Below are 18,560 nucleotides of genomic sequence, written 5' to 3' on the forward strand. Positions count from 1 at the left end.
ATTTATTCACACTAAAGTGTATCACTAGTATCAATTGCAAATGACTAATATCTAATAACATGTTCATCAATTAGTTGAATAAATAAATTTTCAATGTAAAATAAAAAAAAGTCTTCAACATTATTTTTAAAGGAAAACAATACACAAAATGTATAATAAGTACTTGATTATTTGACGAGATTTAACACAAATTTAGTTATTGATTATATAATATAATTGTTTTACGTTATATAATCATAATTGTAACCAACCCATAACGCGCGAATTTTTCAAGTAGTTGAACCGTATCCGCAAATCACATTTCAGTTTCGGTTTAGGTCGGTTTAATATCGATTCGGTTTACGCGGATTATGCGGTTTAACCCAAACCGTGATCACCCCTATTCCTAAGATTGTAATACTAAGATTATAATAATAATGAGCACAATATGCTGAATTCGATTTTCGTTCATCCCGAATTTAAAAAAATTAGTATAATACTAGTAATTCATATTTTCGATATTTGGCGGCAATTACAACACAATGTACAAAAAACTTAGCTTTGACCGTTGGTTAGACCACCAACAAATGATAATGCCCATGCTTTTTGTAAATTTATGAATTTATAAGAATCTTGATCACTTTCATGCAAGCAATATTTTCCGGGTTGGAAACGGTTTAGTTTAGTTTTAGAAGAGTAAAATCGGGAAAATATCGTCTTTCGAAACCAAATTCTATCGTAGAAGGGGAAGGAAAAGGAAAAAACGCAACAAAATTGTTTAGAAGTGGAATCAGATTTTCAATCTCCACTGCCAAAAACTGAAAAACCTAATGCCACTGATCGGTATGAATAGCGCCGTGTACCCCAAATATCTTTCCCAAAAATTTTATCAAATAATGTGACTGACATGTAGGGGTGGCATGTCACAGCGGCACGGGCATGCCAACAATGGCATATCATAACGTCAATTAGTCAGGCATGCATTTTCATGATTCGGCATGCCTTTTTACTAATTTTTTTATATTTTAATAATTATTTTAATATTAGAAATATTCAGAAATAACAAATATAATTTTAAAATATTTACATATATTTTAATATCTAAAAAGTTACTAATGTAAATGAGTATTATGATGGTATTTGGTTGTTACTGTCAACTAACTTTAATTTTATATTAAAGTTCACTGTATATTAGTATAATAATAATTTATTAAATTTTATTATATTTAATTAATAAATGACATGTGTTTTGGCAAAAAGGAGTCTCGTGACATTTAATTTTTTATTAAAGTTCACTGTATATTACTATAATAATTATTTATTATATTTAATTAATAAATGGCATGTCATTTGGCAAAAAGCATGCCTTCGGGGAGTCTCGTGACAGGTACCCTAGTGACACGTGACTTATTTTGATTCGTGGGCGCATATTAATGCATTTCGGGACTCATTTTATTATTAGGAATGTTGTCAACTATTCATATGACACATCAGATTTTGGAAAAAAAATTGGGGTTTTTAGCATTTTCCAAACAGTATAAAACTGCCAGTATTCTAAAGATAGAACTTTCTTTGTGGTGATGAACAAGTCCACTGAGATGAGATTTTTCATAGTATTGTCGTCTCGTATTTTCGACAAATACGAAACGGGACGGAAATAGCAAAGTATTATGCTAAATAAAGAAAGAAAGAGACTTATAAGATGTTTAACGACCATCAGTGAATACAAAACTAATCTGAAAACGGTAGTATGAACAAGGCCGTTAAAGACAATATACCGGCCAAGTTGTTTGTTGTGAAATCAGGCCTCGCTTGATAATCTGCTCGAATGAGAGCGATAGCCTAGTAGCCTCAGGTAGTCATTTCTATATGAGTAACGTTACGTATCCCAAACTCGAATCCCACAAAGTTACGTATCCCAAACTCGAATCCATCAATAATGAGCACAAGAAGAATTCGGTAAACACTCATGTTATGTGTTACCGTCTCCATCAATAATGAGCAGAAGAAGAATTCGGTAACACTCGTGTTACCGCCTCCATCAATAATGAGCAGAAGAAAAATTCTAAATATTAGTCGCGGACTAGCTGCTTAAACTGAACAGACCCTGTTCCACTTCAATGGTGAAAATGAAAAATCGCACAAGAAAATATGAATTGGAGGGTATAAATCACAAAAAGTTTGCAACAATTCCAATGTTCACAAGTTTACACTAATTCCACATTTAATGTATAGAGATCACTCACATTCTTAATGGAGCGCATTTTTTCCCTATACAAACACGACAGGAAGTATTTCTGTTTCATATGAATTCCTGCAGTAACAGAATATTATTGAATAGCAATACCCAAGATTGTAGTACCCCAATCCGGTGAATGTATATTCCAATATCTATGTTAATTGTTGGACGAACAATCACTCCACCATTCCGCTGGTTACCAGCTCTTCTAATCCTTTCTTGAGCCTTTTCGAAGCAAGCAGGCAGTCATTCTCCAACAGTCCTCCAAATGAGATCCTGACATGTCCAGGACACCCACACGCGCTTCCTGGAATCAAAACAACCCCATGTTTTCGAGCTAGCCAACGAACAACTTCAAAATCGTCAATGCATTTCTCAGGAAGCTTCGCCCATAAGTATATTGCACCCTCACCTCCTTTAACAGCACCCTCTCCCAAAGGAGACAATGCTTCTTGAACAATTGTTCTATTTTTGACAAGTTCTTTCACTTGATCAGTGACCCATTCTGGTCCCACTTCTAGCGAATAAAGTGCTAGCCGCTGCGAGATTATAGAAGCACATATGGGTATGTTGTCTTGGACTTTGAGAAGTTGAGCAGCAAATCCTTCCACTTCCGAAGGATATGCTATCTGCATAATGAACACAATATATTTATACTTTGTCTCAACCACAATACAAGATGATCATATATACTGACACAAAGAAAGTGATAACATTTCTTCAATAAAGAGTGTGATGCAGGCAGATGTGAGTGATAAACAGAAGGGGGTTGGGATACTGGGGTTGGTTCGCTGCCAATGGATACAGATATACAGGTTAAAAATTAATATGGCTAGTAGGTTAAACCCGATAATCTATGCAACCCAAGTCCCAACAACGTATTATAAGTAATTTAATCAAGTACACAAATTTAAAAACAAATTACACATATGATTAGTACACTGGAAATCAATTGCAACTGGCTATTTTATTAAGAGCAAAGAGCATAAAACAACAGGTATCATATATGATAGGGTGAATAATAGGGTTCAGTTTATTTATCTTGTATTTTCAAGAAAAGCTTACATTAGATAAAAAGAAAATATTTAATATACAAATGTAATGCTGTCAATTTTTAAGATAATAATTAAAAAAATTATATGGATATGTTAGCAAATGTCCCTGATTTTTGAAGCTCTGCCATACCAACCAGATAAAAGGTAGTGCATCTGATAAAACCATATTCCTTTCAAAGCTATAACATGACTTACATATCCAACTCGCCATCCCATCATGCCATAAGCCTTGGAGAAGGAAAATATGTTTACAACATGATTTCCCTCCACACATGTGTGCTTTCGACCATCAAACATAAAGTACCTGAATGAAATGTTGTTAAACCTTCTTTGAGGGAGAACATGTCAACACAAAATGAATATAATAAATTATATTATGCCAAAACTTTCATACGCCAAAACTTTCATACTCATAACAATATGAAATGCTTCAAGTTTATGCCAAAAATGGACTTTTAATAGAATTATATGAATGCAAAGGGACCATCGAATCGTATCAATTGCGACATGGATTAAGATTGACTTTTGGCTTCTCAAAGTATATTATAATAGTTTCACCAAGAGAATGTACTTTTGAATAGAGATCTAGCTAAGAAGAATTCTTACTCATATGTGTTATCTACCAGCAGCCAGCAGCCAGCATCTCTACAGATATCTGATATCCTCTACTTAAGTAAGAAAAAAATAAACATGAGTAGGAGAAATTAGAAGGAAAAAGAAATTAAGATCTTGAGAGGAGCTAATTAATATAGAATCTACAGAATTACACATTCATAAGAGAAAATCAGACCTTCAGCAGGGCCTCTGGAATGTAGGTTCCAGATGGGTTTCCAGGATTTACAACAGTAACAAGCTTAGGTGTTGGTTTAGTTTCCTGTAAGATCCTTTCCAACCAGTCTGAAAACCAAAATACAAAAATGAACACAATATTATGAAGTGGAGGTCTGTTAATTTCGCGAGAAAATTATACTAGAGAAAGATCTTACATAACCATAAGCATCTTGGCTAATAATATATTATCTATATAAATCTCATACAAAAGTATGGAACTTGACAAAATGCAGGAAGTAAACAAAAAACACACACACATGTCATTTAAATTTATTAACAGCCAAATTCCACTTTCTCTATGTACCATATAAACTGTAACTTGAAATTAAGTGCAAGGAATCACATATATTATTTCAACTACTTGAGATATGCAGAAAATGCACTGAACAATGGATGTAGAATACAGGGAGCATCTCATTTGCCTGGAAAATTAAGGTACATAAACAAAGATTTTCTTGGTCGACTGCCACTCATCTATCACAAACCTCAACTCAACCGTTAATTACGCCTACCTTGGTGTAGGTTACACAACAAAGATACATCCATGCAAATAAAATAAAGATTCACAACATATTTAGCTTAACAATGCTAACATATGATGAAACCCTGCTAAATTTTAAACATATGAGACACTTTTTTTCTTTCCATTGCGGAAAGCTGAACCCGGTATCAAGGGACTAACCAAGGAAGGAAAAGTTTAACAAAGAAACTTGAGCATTAGGGAAACTCTATAGTTGGAACGATATAACTTAAAACAAAAAAACAAAAATATCTTCCCTAAACAGATGTTACAAGAACCTTATCATCTGATCTCAAGGTAAATGACAGGCCATGAAGATAATTTAACATTCAACCATTACACAAAAATTAAGTAAAAATTAAAAAGCCAGTCCATCTTCAGAAACTGTATTTTAAAGAACAACATCTTGAACATGCTATTAACCTTCTCACCTGCATCTGGGTGTAGAGTCTCTGGAATACCGGGACCAACAAGAATATTAGTGACACCTGTCATCTGGAATGACATGTATGCATTGAAATAATATGGTGCAAACATAACTACAGAATCCCCAGCATCACACAATGTCAGAACGATGTTTACAAATGCCTGCATGATCGATTTTGACATGATTAGTCAGGAGCAGGCCAAATTACATTTAATTCATGCACACTAATAGACAGTAGAAGCAGAACAGATAGAGCTGACCATATAAACCAGGGAGTATTAACCATAAGGTCAGCAGAAACAATTCACTTCAAGTTAGGGAATATTACTATACTTTCATTGAGACATTGACATATTTGAACTAGGTGTCACTGAATATAACAGAGAAAGGAAGAATATGCAAGGAAGCATTTAGGAAAGTATCACTCCTATTAATGAAAATTGTGCTTATAATAACGTTTGGTGTCAAAATGATCTTTCTAAGTCATTTGAAGGTTCTGCCAACTGAAGAAACACAAAAAATGAAGCCTATTCATATCAAAAATGGATGCAAATACCTTATCACCCAGAAGTGCACTGAGTCATTTTCGTTCCTTATATATAGATCAAAATTAAACCTTCACTGGTCAGATTTGAAAAAATGCTTCACCTTTTTCTCTTCTCTTTTCTTTTGATATTTTCTTTATTAAAATTTGTACTAAATTCAATCTAAACATCCAAATCCACCAGCTCTTACCTGATTTGCACCAGCAGTAACCATCACAGAAGATTTGCAAAGCTTATTTTCTTGATGTAACTGCATAAAAAAAAATTAAATAAAAAATTAAGACATTTTTCCAGACATTTCGACGGACCGGAACAATCGACTAAGGTAGCCTTAATTAAAAGTATGTGTACATCTTTTAATGAAACATAAATCTCGACAGTTGTACAACTAAAGACCTTGTCTTGGATAATAGGAGGCCACTGAGAGGTTAATTTTTACACAGAACAGACATAGCTAAACAATAACAACATCTAATAGCTAACCTTTTTAACTAATGCTTCCCTAAGTTCAGGAAGACCTTCATCCGCACCATAACGACTTACTGAAGGTTCCCAAACAGCCTCTTTAACTTTTTCCAAAGCGGGCTTAGGCGGTTGCCAATACACGACTCCCTACAAAAAATAAAATATTCAGGATTAGTAAACCAGATGAATCTTTACATGCATTTCTGTCTAAGACGTCGATTCCACATACAATAAAAATATACTATAAATTCTTACTGAACAACAATAACAGGGAACGACGCAACTGTGTCTTGCAACTTGTCTACTCATTGATTATATATCTCAATGCTGGCTGACCGGAAATCAAATACAGAACACCGTCTTCACATAACTACAATTTAAGCATACATATCATCTACATACTAAAGAAAAATTAGCCAGTTTTAAGTGGTTCAGTGACCTTTCTAGTGGTTAATTTTTCTTATCGAATGCTTCAGCGGCTTAAGCTAGTAAACATTTTAATTGATAAAAGACCTTCTACCACTAAAGCCACTACAGAGCGAATTATTCATTGGCTCTAAAAACTGCAAACAATTGAAAGATTTTAACTTTCAAAATTTAACCATTGTAACGCACAGATATGACTGGCATGAGAGGCATTGACAATAACAAACTCAGCTAAGATTCAACAAACTAATCACATATAAAAATTCACATATTAAATCAAAAAGGCCCAACTGCATATACAAAGTTTGTAGCTTTAGACACAATAAACAAACCTGAGCCAAAGACATTGCATCTTTTGCACCCCGGATCAATTCTTGTATCTGCAAACACAAAAAAACACATATAAAACCAAATTGTTATTTTCCAATGTCTCTCTCTCTCTCTCTCTCTCTCTCTCTCTCTCTCTCTCTCAAACACACATAAGATTATACATTTCTTTCCCTCTCTCTCTCTCTCCCTCCATCTCTATCTCTCTCTCTCTCTCAAACACACATAAGATTAAACATTTCTTTCCCTCTCTCTCTCTCCCTCCATCTCTCTCTCTCTCTCAAACACATAAAAACACAAAACACAAAGATTACCTGAACCATAACAGGAGTCTCAGTCTGAACAACCCTCCTAGCAAGCATCCCATAAGACCCCATCTCCAATTCTTGAATCACAATCTCAAATACCACCAACCCACCTTATAAAACCTCCCAAAAACAAAAGGGGCGGTTTCTTTTTCTCCACCTACCCTTTTAAAAATGAGGTGGGTGTTACAAACACAAAACTCCCCTCCAATAAAAACAAAAAATCAAGACTTTAACTTCAAAATTTTATTAATAAATTAAAAAAAAAAACTTAAATTTGAGAAAGGTGAAGATGAATTAGTACAAGACAGAGAAGAAAGAAGCGTGAAAAGATGAAATGCTTTTGTATAAAAAAGTTGAGTTATTACATTTGTGTGTGTATAAATGTAGGATTGTATGTAATGTCTATCTAAGTTTGAGGGTCTGCGTAGATTATGTTTTGTTTATTGCTTTCTGTGCTTTTGTCTTTATATTCACCCGCCTTTTGTACTCTAGTGGATCTAGTTTCATCCTCTTTACTTTATTTATTTATGTTTCTAAAAAAAGAAAATTAATATAAATAAAAAATCATCGGTTTTTATACTGTGTGTCCAAGTGCACAGGATAGAAATCCGTATTTGATGAGTCGTTAAAATTTTATTGATGGAGATTTTTGTGAATATACGGTGTCATCATTATTAATAAAATCTTCACTAATAAAATTTTGACAACTAATTAAACACGAATTCTTAACAGATATCGTTGGGCATATATTAAAAAATTGGATAAAAAAATATAGTAAATTTCTATATCATTTCGAGTATTGATTATTGAAGCGCATATCATTGGTATAAATCGGATGAGCCGGTCAATTTGAAATGAGCCGAAGTGATTTATGATTTAAAATTTTGTTCTTTATTATTATCAAATGTTTGATTTTAAATAATTCTAAGTGATTTTACTTGACTTAATTTGTTTGACTAATTTATAGATGCGAATATGAGTCGAAACTGTCTTGAATTTGAGATAGGAGAGATGTTTCAATATTTAACCGTTTTAATAAAACATATGCAAATGTAACGTATTTATCAGTTTTATTTGACTAGTTTATAAATGCGAATATAGGTCAGAACTGTCTTCAATTTGACATAAGAGAAATAATTTAATGTTTAATCGCTGTAAGGATAATTCAAGCGTTCAGGACCGGGTTCAACCCTCCCTCATCCTGAGAAATTTTTAAAAATATATATTCCCTCCGTCCCACTCATTTCTTTACGTTTCTTTTCAACTACTCGGCACGTATTTTAAGGCTTAGATATATTATAGTTTCATAACTTATCTTCAAAATTTTATTTTTATGAATTAAATTTTAAATATTTAATTTTTATTCAGAAAAAGAAAATCTTAAAAATAAGTTATGAAACTATAGTATATATAGAAGCTTTAAAATGCGTGTGAATATTGAAAAAAAATGTAAAGAAAGAGGGGACGGAGGGTGTACTTATTTATAAGGTTATGAGCCATATTTATCAACAACAAAAAAACAAATGCAAACGTAACGGAATTCTTTTAAGGATGAAATTTTAGAAATGAAATGTTTAAGTTACATTTGAAAATAATCAAAATATATTTTGGTCTTCGAATAAAAATATAAATTAATTATGAATATATTATTATCTATTTTATATTTAAAAAAAATATTTGTATAATATCAATACTTTGACATTAACAAGTTTTACGAAACAGTGTTTTCGTTATGTGTAGTACGGACAATTTGGTACAACAATATTTTGGGGGTTAGTGGATGGAATAAAAATCCAGGGAGTGGTGTTTGGTGGCGGAGAAAGATTGTTTGTGGTGGTGGTTGAACTTGTATGATGACTGGTCAATAAATGAATAGAGATTTTGTGTTTTCCTTACTTCTCGTCGAGTGTCAATTCACATATTCATAAAGGGCGTCTACGTACTATATTTATAGGGATCAAGCCTAACGTATTTCTTGGAGAACAAGTTACACGCTTAGGGTTAGGGTTTTTATGCCCATGCAGTCATCCAATTAATCGCGTAGATCTCGATCGGCCTCACATGTTTCCCTATAATTTTGTGCCATCTCCGCATTCTTTCCCATGATTAGAAGAATGTCTTGTGTCGGCCCTGAGATTCAGGAATAACCGAATCATCCATAGGTTATTGTCATAGCATAGTCAAAATTGGGTGATGCGAGTCATCCTGTTCACCTCGGCTCGCACCAACCATCCTGGTGAGGCCATTCCGACCTCTCAAAGAAATTCATGAAATGAGTCGCCCTGGCCTCGCCTCGTGTCTTGAATCATCCTAATAAAAGTGTTAGTCCCAAAGTATCATACAAGAGGGGTTGAATACAATACCTACAATCTTTTTCGATTCGTTTCAAGTTCTTCGTTCAATTTACGGAATCAAAATAACATAAAATAATTTGAGGAATATAGTTTTATTAATATAAACCTTGAGGTTGCTACACTCTAATCAATCAAATGATTAGCTACAATAAATTCAACATCATAACAGTATGTTTACAAGCTAGTATATGGTCTTCAATGGAGTTTCGTAAAATACAGTTAGGAGCTGAAGAAGATAACTGAATGAATAAATTCATTTTGCTTCAATTTGTGTAGACTTTTCAAATGTTTGGACATGTGGCTTAATTTCAGCCAAGCAATCAAAACACTTCTTTTTACACCAATGAATTCACCAACATTTAACTGGCGACAAGAGGGGGAATTAGTTGCTTTGATTACTTCTTACTTGCGCATACAGGGAACACAAACTCCTTGTTTTTCATTTCCTTAGTGGCGAGTACAAGGAGAGACTTAGTAAGCCTTATTAGGGTTAATGGGGTCTAATTAGGCTAATATATAAAGAACATACACTACTAGAAAAAGTAGAATAGACATCGGCTAAAAACCGATGTCTATGAACAAAAAAATCCGATGTCTTCGTGGGTGATGTTAAAAACCCCCCATTTAACATCAGTTTTAAACTGATGTTAAAGAACACATATAACATCAGTTTTTAAATATGTTAAATTTCTAATGCATATCTAATTTGGGTTATATTATCATGATATGATATTTTTATCAATTTAAACATATGTGAGATAAACAAAATATTTCCATTTAGCTATTAAACTGATGTTACTAATACCAGTAACAACAGTTTTCAAGATAAACCGATATAAAAATAACTTTTAACATCAGTTCTTTATTTCAAACCGATATCTATTGGTAACAAACCGCTGTCTATAAAGCTCAATAACATCGGTTTTCTGTTTTAAGATTTTTTTTGTTGTAGTATTTAATATCGGTTTTATTCGATATTACTGATGTCAATGTTCCATTAAAACTGATGTATTAAGTTTTGATAGACATCAGTTTTTTATTTTATAACAGTTGTTAAAGTGTTAAATTAACATCATTTTCCATTGTAATGATGTCTGATTACCTGTTTCATTAATGTACATTTTATAAATATAGATGCCAAAAATTTGCCAAACCAATAAACTATCAAAATCAACAACTGCTTTACATCAGTTGTCTATATATCTAAAAACCACTATCCAAACATCAAGTACAATATTTTCATCTAATCCTAACATCAAATACTACACATATTCATCCATTTATTCTAATTATGCACTAGCTACAACATCCAACACATGCAAACCTTCCGGTTCCAAGCCTCAAAACTGTTTCAACGAGTGTTTTTACTTCTGAACCTGAAAAATTAAGGTCCCCTAATTCTGCACATGCATGCCCTTCACTGGACCAACCTGCAAGTTATAACTGCAACTAATAAAATGAGTCCAATATAAAGAGATCAGAGCAAGTATGCAGGTAAAATTTGATTTATTTATATTATCACAAAAACCCAACTACAACTTGGTATCAGTATCATAGACAAGTCTTAATATTTTCCTTAATTTGCAACTTGACTGCAAAATTTGGTTCTTAGCCCTAGTATCATTAGAATATCATTATAAGCACCAAGTCCAAAAAGACTGCAGATGTGTGTGTATCCAAATTTTAATGAAGAAAGCTTATCGAAAAGATTTGTAACTTCAATATATTGTTCCATTGTTACACTAACTACAACTCGATAAGACTTGCATGCCAAAAACACAGGGGAGATGCTCTTTGATATCGTCTACATGTTATTTAACTTGGCAGTGACAACATACCTCATAGGAAACATGACAAACCTTGTCGTCGACTGGACCAGCCGCACCAGAGACTTTGTATGTCCTCCTTCCACATTCTTTTACTGGTTTTTAGCAGTCTCCTGATCTGTCCAAGTAAAACAAATGAGATTATTCATTTCAATCAATGAATTTGAGATGGATTAGGAAAAAATAGTTAAAAAACAGAATATGTATTGGTAAAGTTCTGAAAAAAATAATATTATATGTAAACATACATTTACACACTTATAAAGAGATTTCTCTGCATGTATTTCTCTAACTATAAATTTCAGGTATACACTTGTCATCAGAATTACTTGATCGACTATAGAAATCATATCAGAAGTGATTACAACACCTGAACACATGGGAGAAAACATAAAGATGGCAGCCATTTGACATTTTTCCCTCGGTGTCTGCTGGATAGTTACAGGTCATGGATAGATCATGTATTTCTTTTCGAAGGGCTGCAATGCTGTGTATCAATAGCATTTCGAAGGGCTGCAATGCTGCAATGCTGTGTATCAATGTCGTATATTCTAAGAATAACAGATAAAAAAACATGCATATAGTCAATAACATTTGGATCAGAAATATATATAGCATTTGGATCAGAAATATACTGGCATTTATAGCCCAAAGACAATAGAGAAGCATCTAAGAAATATCCATAGCACATAACAAATTGACCAACCTCCAGGAAGTTGTTTACTTTTACATGTTGCACTTTTTTGAGCATTCAGATTTCAGACACATTATAAAGATTTTGTAATGAAGTGGAGGAGGGCAAAGAAGTGAGCTGAACATACAAGATCAATGAGTGCAGCAGCTTTCTTATAAGGAGAACCATATGCAATGGCATCGGACCTCCGATTAAATGCATGGGGTACATAATACTTAATATATTGTTTGGAAACCTAAATTTTGCGCAGAAGTAAACTCCAAGATCTGCAACACTTTGCTTCCCTCAATATAATTGCTTTAATAAAGGTATTACTGTATATATAGACAAAAGTTTGTCCTAGGACAAACTACTCACTGTTTGACCTGAACTGATCTTTTTTCTTCAGGATGTATTACTCTTGTCTTTTAAAACTTATTCTAAAGATATCAACTTAAAATCTCACATAAAAAAAATGTACCACATGGAGCATTGTAAGTTTAGAGTTTAACAGTATCTTTATTCAGCAGTTTTAATGTTTCTAGATTGAATAAATTCGAGGTTCATCTAAAGTTTAGAACTGTGAGTTAAGAAATTGATCAGAAGCAACAGCTAGTTTCATAACTTGCAATGTTAGTGAAGTAGTTGAAACATACATCCACATTGCATTAGGGTTATATAGTTGATACAATCCTGTTTTTTAAATGAAATACAGAATAAATCACTTGAAGAGATGATAAATTTCCTACCTGAGTACTTCACATCACAATGCAGATATTTTTTCTATACCTTGACTGATAAATTTAGTTAAATACCTCACATAGTTGCTATCAAATTCACACAGCTTAGGCTTAGCACACAACTAAAGTCCAGATCAAAGCCTACAAAAAACTTAGTAAAGCATCGACTTCCGTGTCTAAATTTAAAGAATTTAAAGCTATTCTCGTAAATAAACCACCTTCCTATTCACAGAACAGCTACATTGGTTGCCTGGTGCGGGGATTAACAGTAAAACCACCAAAAACACCATCTCATCTCATCGTGATTACAACAACTAATAACCCGTAAAATAATCTAGCAAAACCAAAGTCCGGCATAACGCAAATATCACAAGCACATAAAATACACATATAAGAATTGTTAAATTAAAAAGGAAAAAAAGAAAGAAAGAAACCTTTAAAATTGTAGTATTGATTCTCAATGTCAACATCTTGCTCTTCTTGTTCTTCGTCAGAGTACTCAAACCCATAATCCTCCATATCAGCATCTACAAAACAACACAATAATATAGCTTTCTAACAAGGAGAACCATATGCAATGGTAGATAATATATGTATGAATGACGTAGTGAAGAAGACGTCATTCAGTAGGTGTCAAAGGAAGCATAGGGTAAGAACAGGGCTTAACATTGAACATGGCTTAACATTCAACTAACTTAAACTACCAACTCTACTACCTTCAGAACTTCTCAGAAATAATATACCTATACAAGATTCAACAGATATAAAGATCAAATTCAGCATAAAATCTATTTTTTATCCATTCAGAGGATAAACAATGAAAAAAAGAATAAGATTAACTAATAAATGTAGGATTTGGCGGTTTGTAGTTTATATGCTTCAAATTGTATTTGAACACAAATATAGACATTACGTGCATTGCTATTCTAATTTAGTACATGATATGAAGCATGATTTAAGCATTGGAGTTGGAGCACTCTGCCTGCTGCTCCAACTCGGAGCTCAACATGCGATGAAGGAGCTCATCAACTCTGTGACTGCGTGTTTTTGTGCCAGCATAACGCCGTCTTGGCTCCCTTGCTTCACTTTCGAGTTTAAATTAAAATTAAACTCGATGAGTGCACTGTGGATGTATAACTTTGTCTCCTTTTTTCTCCCCCTTGTATCTAATTTAATTTCTATCACTATAATGCAAGAAGTAGAAGGCATACTTCTAAATTGTGATATCATTACACGATTCATAGCATCACATCTTTATAGTTGTATAAATATTTGATGTATGTCTTTTGAATCACGAGCTATATTTCGACAAACCAGCAATCCGGATAGAAATTTACAAATCTACAATTAAAGAGCATACAACTTAGCTTAATTAGAACCAATTAAAAACTAAAAAATTAGGGTTTCAATTTGAAACCCCCAATTCTAAAATTAGGGTTCAAAACTTAGCAAATTCAAGTTTTAACTTCAACTTAGCTAATATCGAAAACAATACAAGAATCGCCAGCAAATACAGATCTAGAGGCTCTTTTCCTCTATATTACTTTCTTATTCGCCATCAACGTCACGAAAACCTTGCAAAATCAACAATATCGAAATCAAATACACGCACGCACAAACATATAAACATAATAATATAACATCAAGGGGGAGACAGAGATTGTAATTACAAAAGAGTAGAGATGGACAATATCGTTGCGATGTCTAATTGGGATACGTCGGCAAGAAAATCCAAATGAACATTGTAATGAAATTCCGGTGAGAGAAATTACGATGCAGATTAGGGGAGTGAAACTCGGTAAAGATTGACGAAATTATTGTGGATGTTCTTCAGGGAGAGGAGAGAGTGAAGAGAGAGAGCGAGACTCGAGAGAAAAGAGGTGATGTGGGTGTTCTTCAGAGAGAAGATAGAATGAAGAGAGATGTTTTTGAGTTTTTTGTTTTATGTTTTTAATATTTTTTGTTTTATTTTTAATTGAAAAGAGGGGGAAATGTGTGTGAAAAAGAGGGGGGAGAATTTGACTAAGGCAAAAAACAGAGGGGGGAAACATGGAGGGAATGAAATATTTGCTAAGGGGGGGAAACGGGGAAGGCGCGCTGATTAATTTTTTTAAAACAGATATATAACATCAGTTCAGCTAAAACACTGATGTTTATAAAACCAAAAGACATCGGTTGCTCAAAACTGATGTCTAAAACACCTTTTACATCGGCGCCAAAAACAACCGATGTCTTTGAGGCGATGTCTATTCTACTTTTTCTAGTAGTGATAATAGGGTTTCGGTCTCCAATGTTATTCACAATCTCTACTCCTCCATTCTCATCGGTTTGAGTGAGATACGGCTAGAGGCGAATCAAGTTTGTGGAAGATCAAGTCCCACAATCCATAATCAAGAAGAAGGATATACGAGTTCCACGATCAAGTCTCTCAAGTGTATTTAAATTCAAGAGCTATGGAATCAGGTACGCTTCCGCACTATAATTTTACATATTAATCTTGATAATATTACATAAGATGATCTGTGGTTATGTATTGATTTATATCTAACAAGTGGTATCCGAGCCTCTCTTATGTGATTTATTAGGGTTGATCATATTTTACAATATGATTGTTATAAATGCTTATCTGAGACGATGCATGAATTATTAATTTTTTAATTCGTATTAATCATGTACTTATGCGGTTTTATGGAATCAGTAGGTTAATATTTTTTCGGATCATATATATTTTCTCTGACCGATTAATACATGATTAAGAATATTATGCGTTTGACTTGTGGTTTTTGCCATATACATTATATATAATCCGTTTTTCCCTGGTTTTCCATGTGCACCATTTTGCTGCATATTATATGGACTCAGCATAATTGATGTACATGTTTCCTTTTGGCATTTTTTTTTGTATTAAAATCGAGTACATATTAGTAATGTCATGTGGGGTGTTGAATAAATTCAGTTTTTTTAATTTTGTTTGCCACTGCCATGAAATCAAAAGGCTAAGTTCATCATGTTATATGTATATTAATAAACGGTGATGTTGACCTGGCCATGAACCTTGTTGGTAAGTTTGTTTGTTTTATTATTAGCTTTGTATAGCTCTTGACTGCTGCATGTTATTGGTTTAATGGCTTAAACTGTGAATTTCTATTTTTTAATGTTAAATAGGATTCATATTTTAGTTGGTATGAAAATTGTTTTAGGCAAAAATATTATTTTTAGAAATATTTTAATTTTTTTTATTAAGTTACGGATTTGGGCACAATTTTTTAACTTTTGTTAATGTCCTTTTATTTTGTAAATAAGTTAGTTGAAGCAAAATATTGACAAAGTGATAATTATGTGTAAATTTATTTATTTTGAAATAATAGGATGTGTGTATTTATTATTTATGCGTTAAAATAATCGGCCCAAAGGAGGGTTTTTTCATGGCCAAATAATGAATATGCATGCGAGAATAAATATGTAATAATTATTAATTTTTCATGTGAGTAATAACCGGTCCAAAGGAAGCTTATTACTTGACCAAATTTATTATTAATATTTGATTTCTGCATGGAGAGTACCACTTACAAATTAATGTTTTTGTCCAAAGACTAAATATTAATGTTGTGTTAGGTATCTTGTCACACTGGGCCCACATTGTTATCTTATTTGAAATTTATGTCCTATGTGTCTCGTTTAAAAATTAATTTTTTTGTATGACATGGATTTCAATTTTGTGCGAGCTTATGTTTTTCTTGTTCCTACTTGCTAGTTAATGCATCTGCTGCTAATATAACTGCCAACATGAACTCCATTCATGTGCTTAACGGTACAAACTTTAAGAGCTGGAAAGAGAACGTTCTGCTAGTTCTCGGCTGCATGGATTTAGACTATGCTATAAGGAAAGAACAACCTGCTTCTCTTATAGATGAAAGTTCTGCTACAGAAAAATTGAACTTTGAGAAGTGGTAGCGTTCTAATCACTTAAGTTTACTGATGATAAAGCGCAGAATTCCTGAGGCATTCAGGGGCGGTATGTCTAATGACTCCGGTGAGGTATATGTGAAAGATTTCCTTGATGAGCTTGAAAAGCGTTTTGCGAAAAACGAAAAGGCTGAAACAAGTAAGCGTTTAGATGATCTTGTCCAGATGAGGTATAAAGCTAAAGGAAATATTCGAGAGTACATTATGGATATGTCTAACATCGCTTCAAAACTTAAAGCACTGAAGCTTGATCTATCTGATGATTTGCTTGTGCATTTGGTACTTATCTCTCTTCCTGCACAATACAAACAATTTATAGTGAGTTATAATATTCAAAAGGATAAATGGACTCTTAATGAACTCATTTCACACTCTGTGCAAGAGGAAGATAGATTGAAGTGTGAAAAGACTGAAAGTGCTCACGTTGCAACTATCTCAAAGGTTAACTACCGAAATAGGGCTAAAGATAAAGGGACTGCAGTGGGAAAATCACAGCCCAAGATACAAAAGACTCAGGATCAAGCTGTTACATGCTTCTTTTGTAAGAAATCTGGGCACGTGAAAAAGGAATGTCCCGAGTATGTCGCATGACGCAAAAAGAAAGGCAGACTTTTCACCTTTGTCTGTTCTGAAGTTAATTTAACTTCTGTACCTAGTAATACTCGGTGGGTAGATTCTGGTGTTACTACTCACACAAGTGTTTCTATGCAGGGTTGCATTTGGAGCCGGAAACCAAGTGATGCTGAAAGATTCATCTATGTGGGTGATGGCAATGTAGTTGTGGTTGAAGCCATTGGCACTTTTAGATTATCTTTGGAAACTGGTCATTTTGTTGAATTAAGAGAGACTTACGTAGTACCGTCTTTTAGGCGGAATTTGGTTTCTATTTCTGTTTTGGACAAATATGGTTACTCTGGTTCATTTGGAGATAATAAATTCGGTCTTTTTCTTAATTCTTCTCTTGTTGCGACTGTTTCCTTGATTGATAATTTATATATGCTGAATATTATTGCTTCATCTAATGAAACCTTGCAAATAACATCAAGAGGTACGAAAAGAAAATTATCTAATGAGAATTCCGCTATGTTGTGGCATAAGCGTTTAGGTCATATCTCCAAAGCGAGACTACAGAGGCTTGTGTCATATGGAATGCTTGAATCTTTTGATTATTCAAATCTTAATGTATGTGTTGAGTGTATTAAGGGAAAACAGACAAACAAAAGGAAGTTTAGAGCCAACAGGAGTACTGGTGTCTTACAGCTGATACATACTGATATATGTGGTCCATTCCCTACGGCTTCTAGGAATGGCCAACAGTATTTTATCACTTTCACAGATAACTATTCTCGATATGGGTACTTATACTTAATTCATGAAAAGTCACAATCTCTGGACATTTTTAGGGTCTTCAAAGCTGAAGTTGAAAAACAGATTGGTAAGACAATTAAAGCTGTCAAATCTGATCGTGGTGGTGAATACTATGGTCGGTACGACGAATCCGGTGACAACGTCTTGGGCCTTTTCCAAAATTCCTAGAGGAATGCGGAATCGTCCCACAATACACAATGCCTGGGCAACCACGCATGAATGGTATTGCTGAGAGACGAAACAGAACGCTTGAGGACATGGTAAGAAGTATGATTAGTCATTCTTCTTTACCAGAATCGCTCTAGGGAGATGCACTTAAGACTGCAGCCTACATACTAAATAGAGTACCTGGAAAAGCAGTATATAAAAACCCTTATGAACTATGGACTGAGCAGAAATCAATATTAAGCATTTACATATTTGGGGTTGTCTAGCTGAGGCAAGGCCTTATAGGCCACATGAAAATAAGCTGGACTCGAGAACTGTTAGTTGTTACTTTGTTGGGTATCCT

At 33.6% G+C, this 18,560-nt stretch overlaps 1 protein-coding gene across 1 annotated transcript; it reads right to left on the reverse strand.

The window, feature by feature from the left end:
- Window positions 1-2,147: 2,147 nt before the first annotated feature.
- LOC141717511 (aromatic aminotransferase ISS1) lies at window positions 2,148-7,546 on the reverse strand. The gene is made up of 9 exons (XM_074519626.1): window positions 7,129-7,546; window positions 6,820-6,867; window positions 6,080-6,208; window positions 5,787-5,846; window positions 5,056-5,212; window positions 4,064-4,170; window positions 3,880-3,938; window positions 3,469-3,577; window positions 2,148-2,847 (listed from the first exon to the last, which is right to left on the reverse strand). The coding sequence occupies exons 1-9, from the start codon at window positions 7,189-7,191 to the stop codon at window positions 2,395-2,397; spliced, it is 1,185 nt and encodes a 394-aa protein (XP_074375727.1). The 5' UTR covers window positions 7,192-7,546; the 3' UTR covers window positions 2,148-2,394.
- Window positions 7,547-18,560: the final 11,014 nt, after the last annotated feature.

Source organism: Apium graveolens, chromosome 4 (assembly GCF_009905375.1).
Source record: "Apium graveolens cultivar Ventura chromosome 4, ASM990537v1, whole genome shotgun sequence".
Classification (NCBI taxonomy): domain Eukaryota; kingdom Viridiplantae; phylum Streptophyta; class Magnoliopsida; order Apiales; family Apiaceae; genus Apium; species Apium graveolens.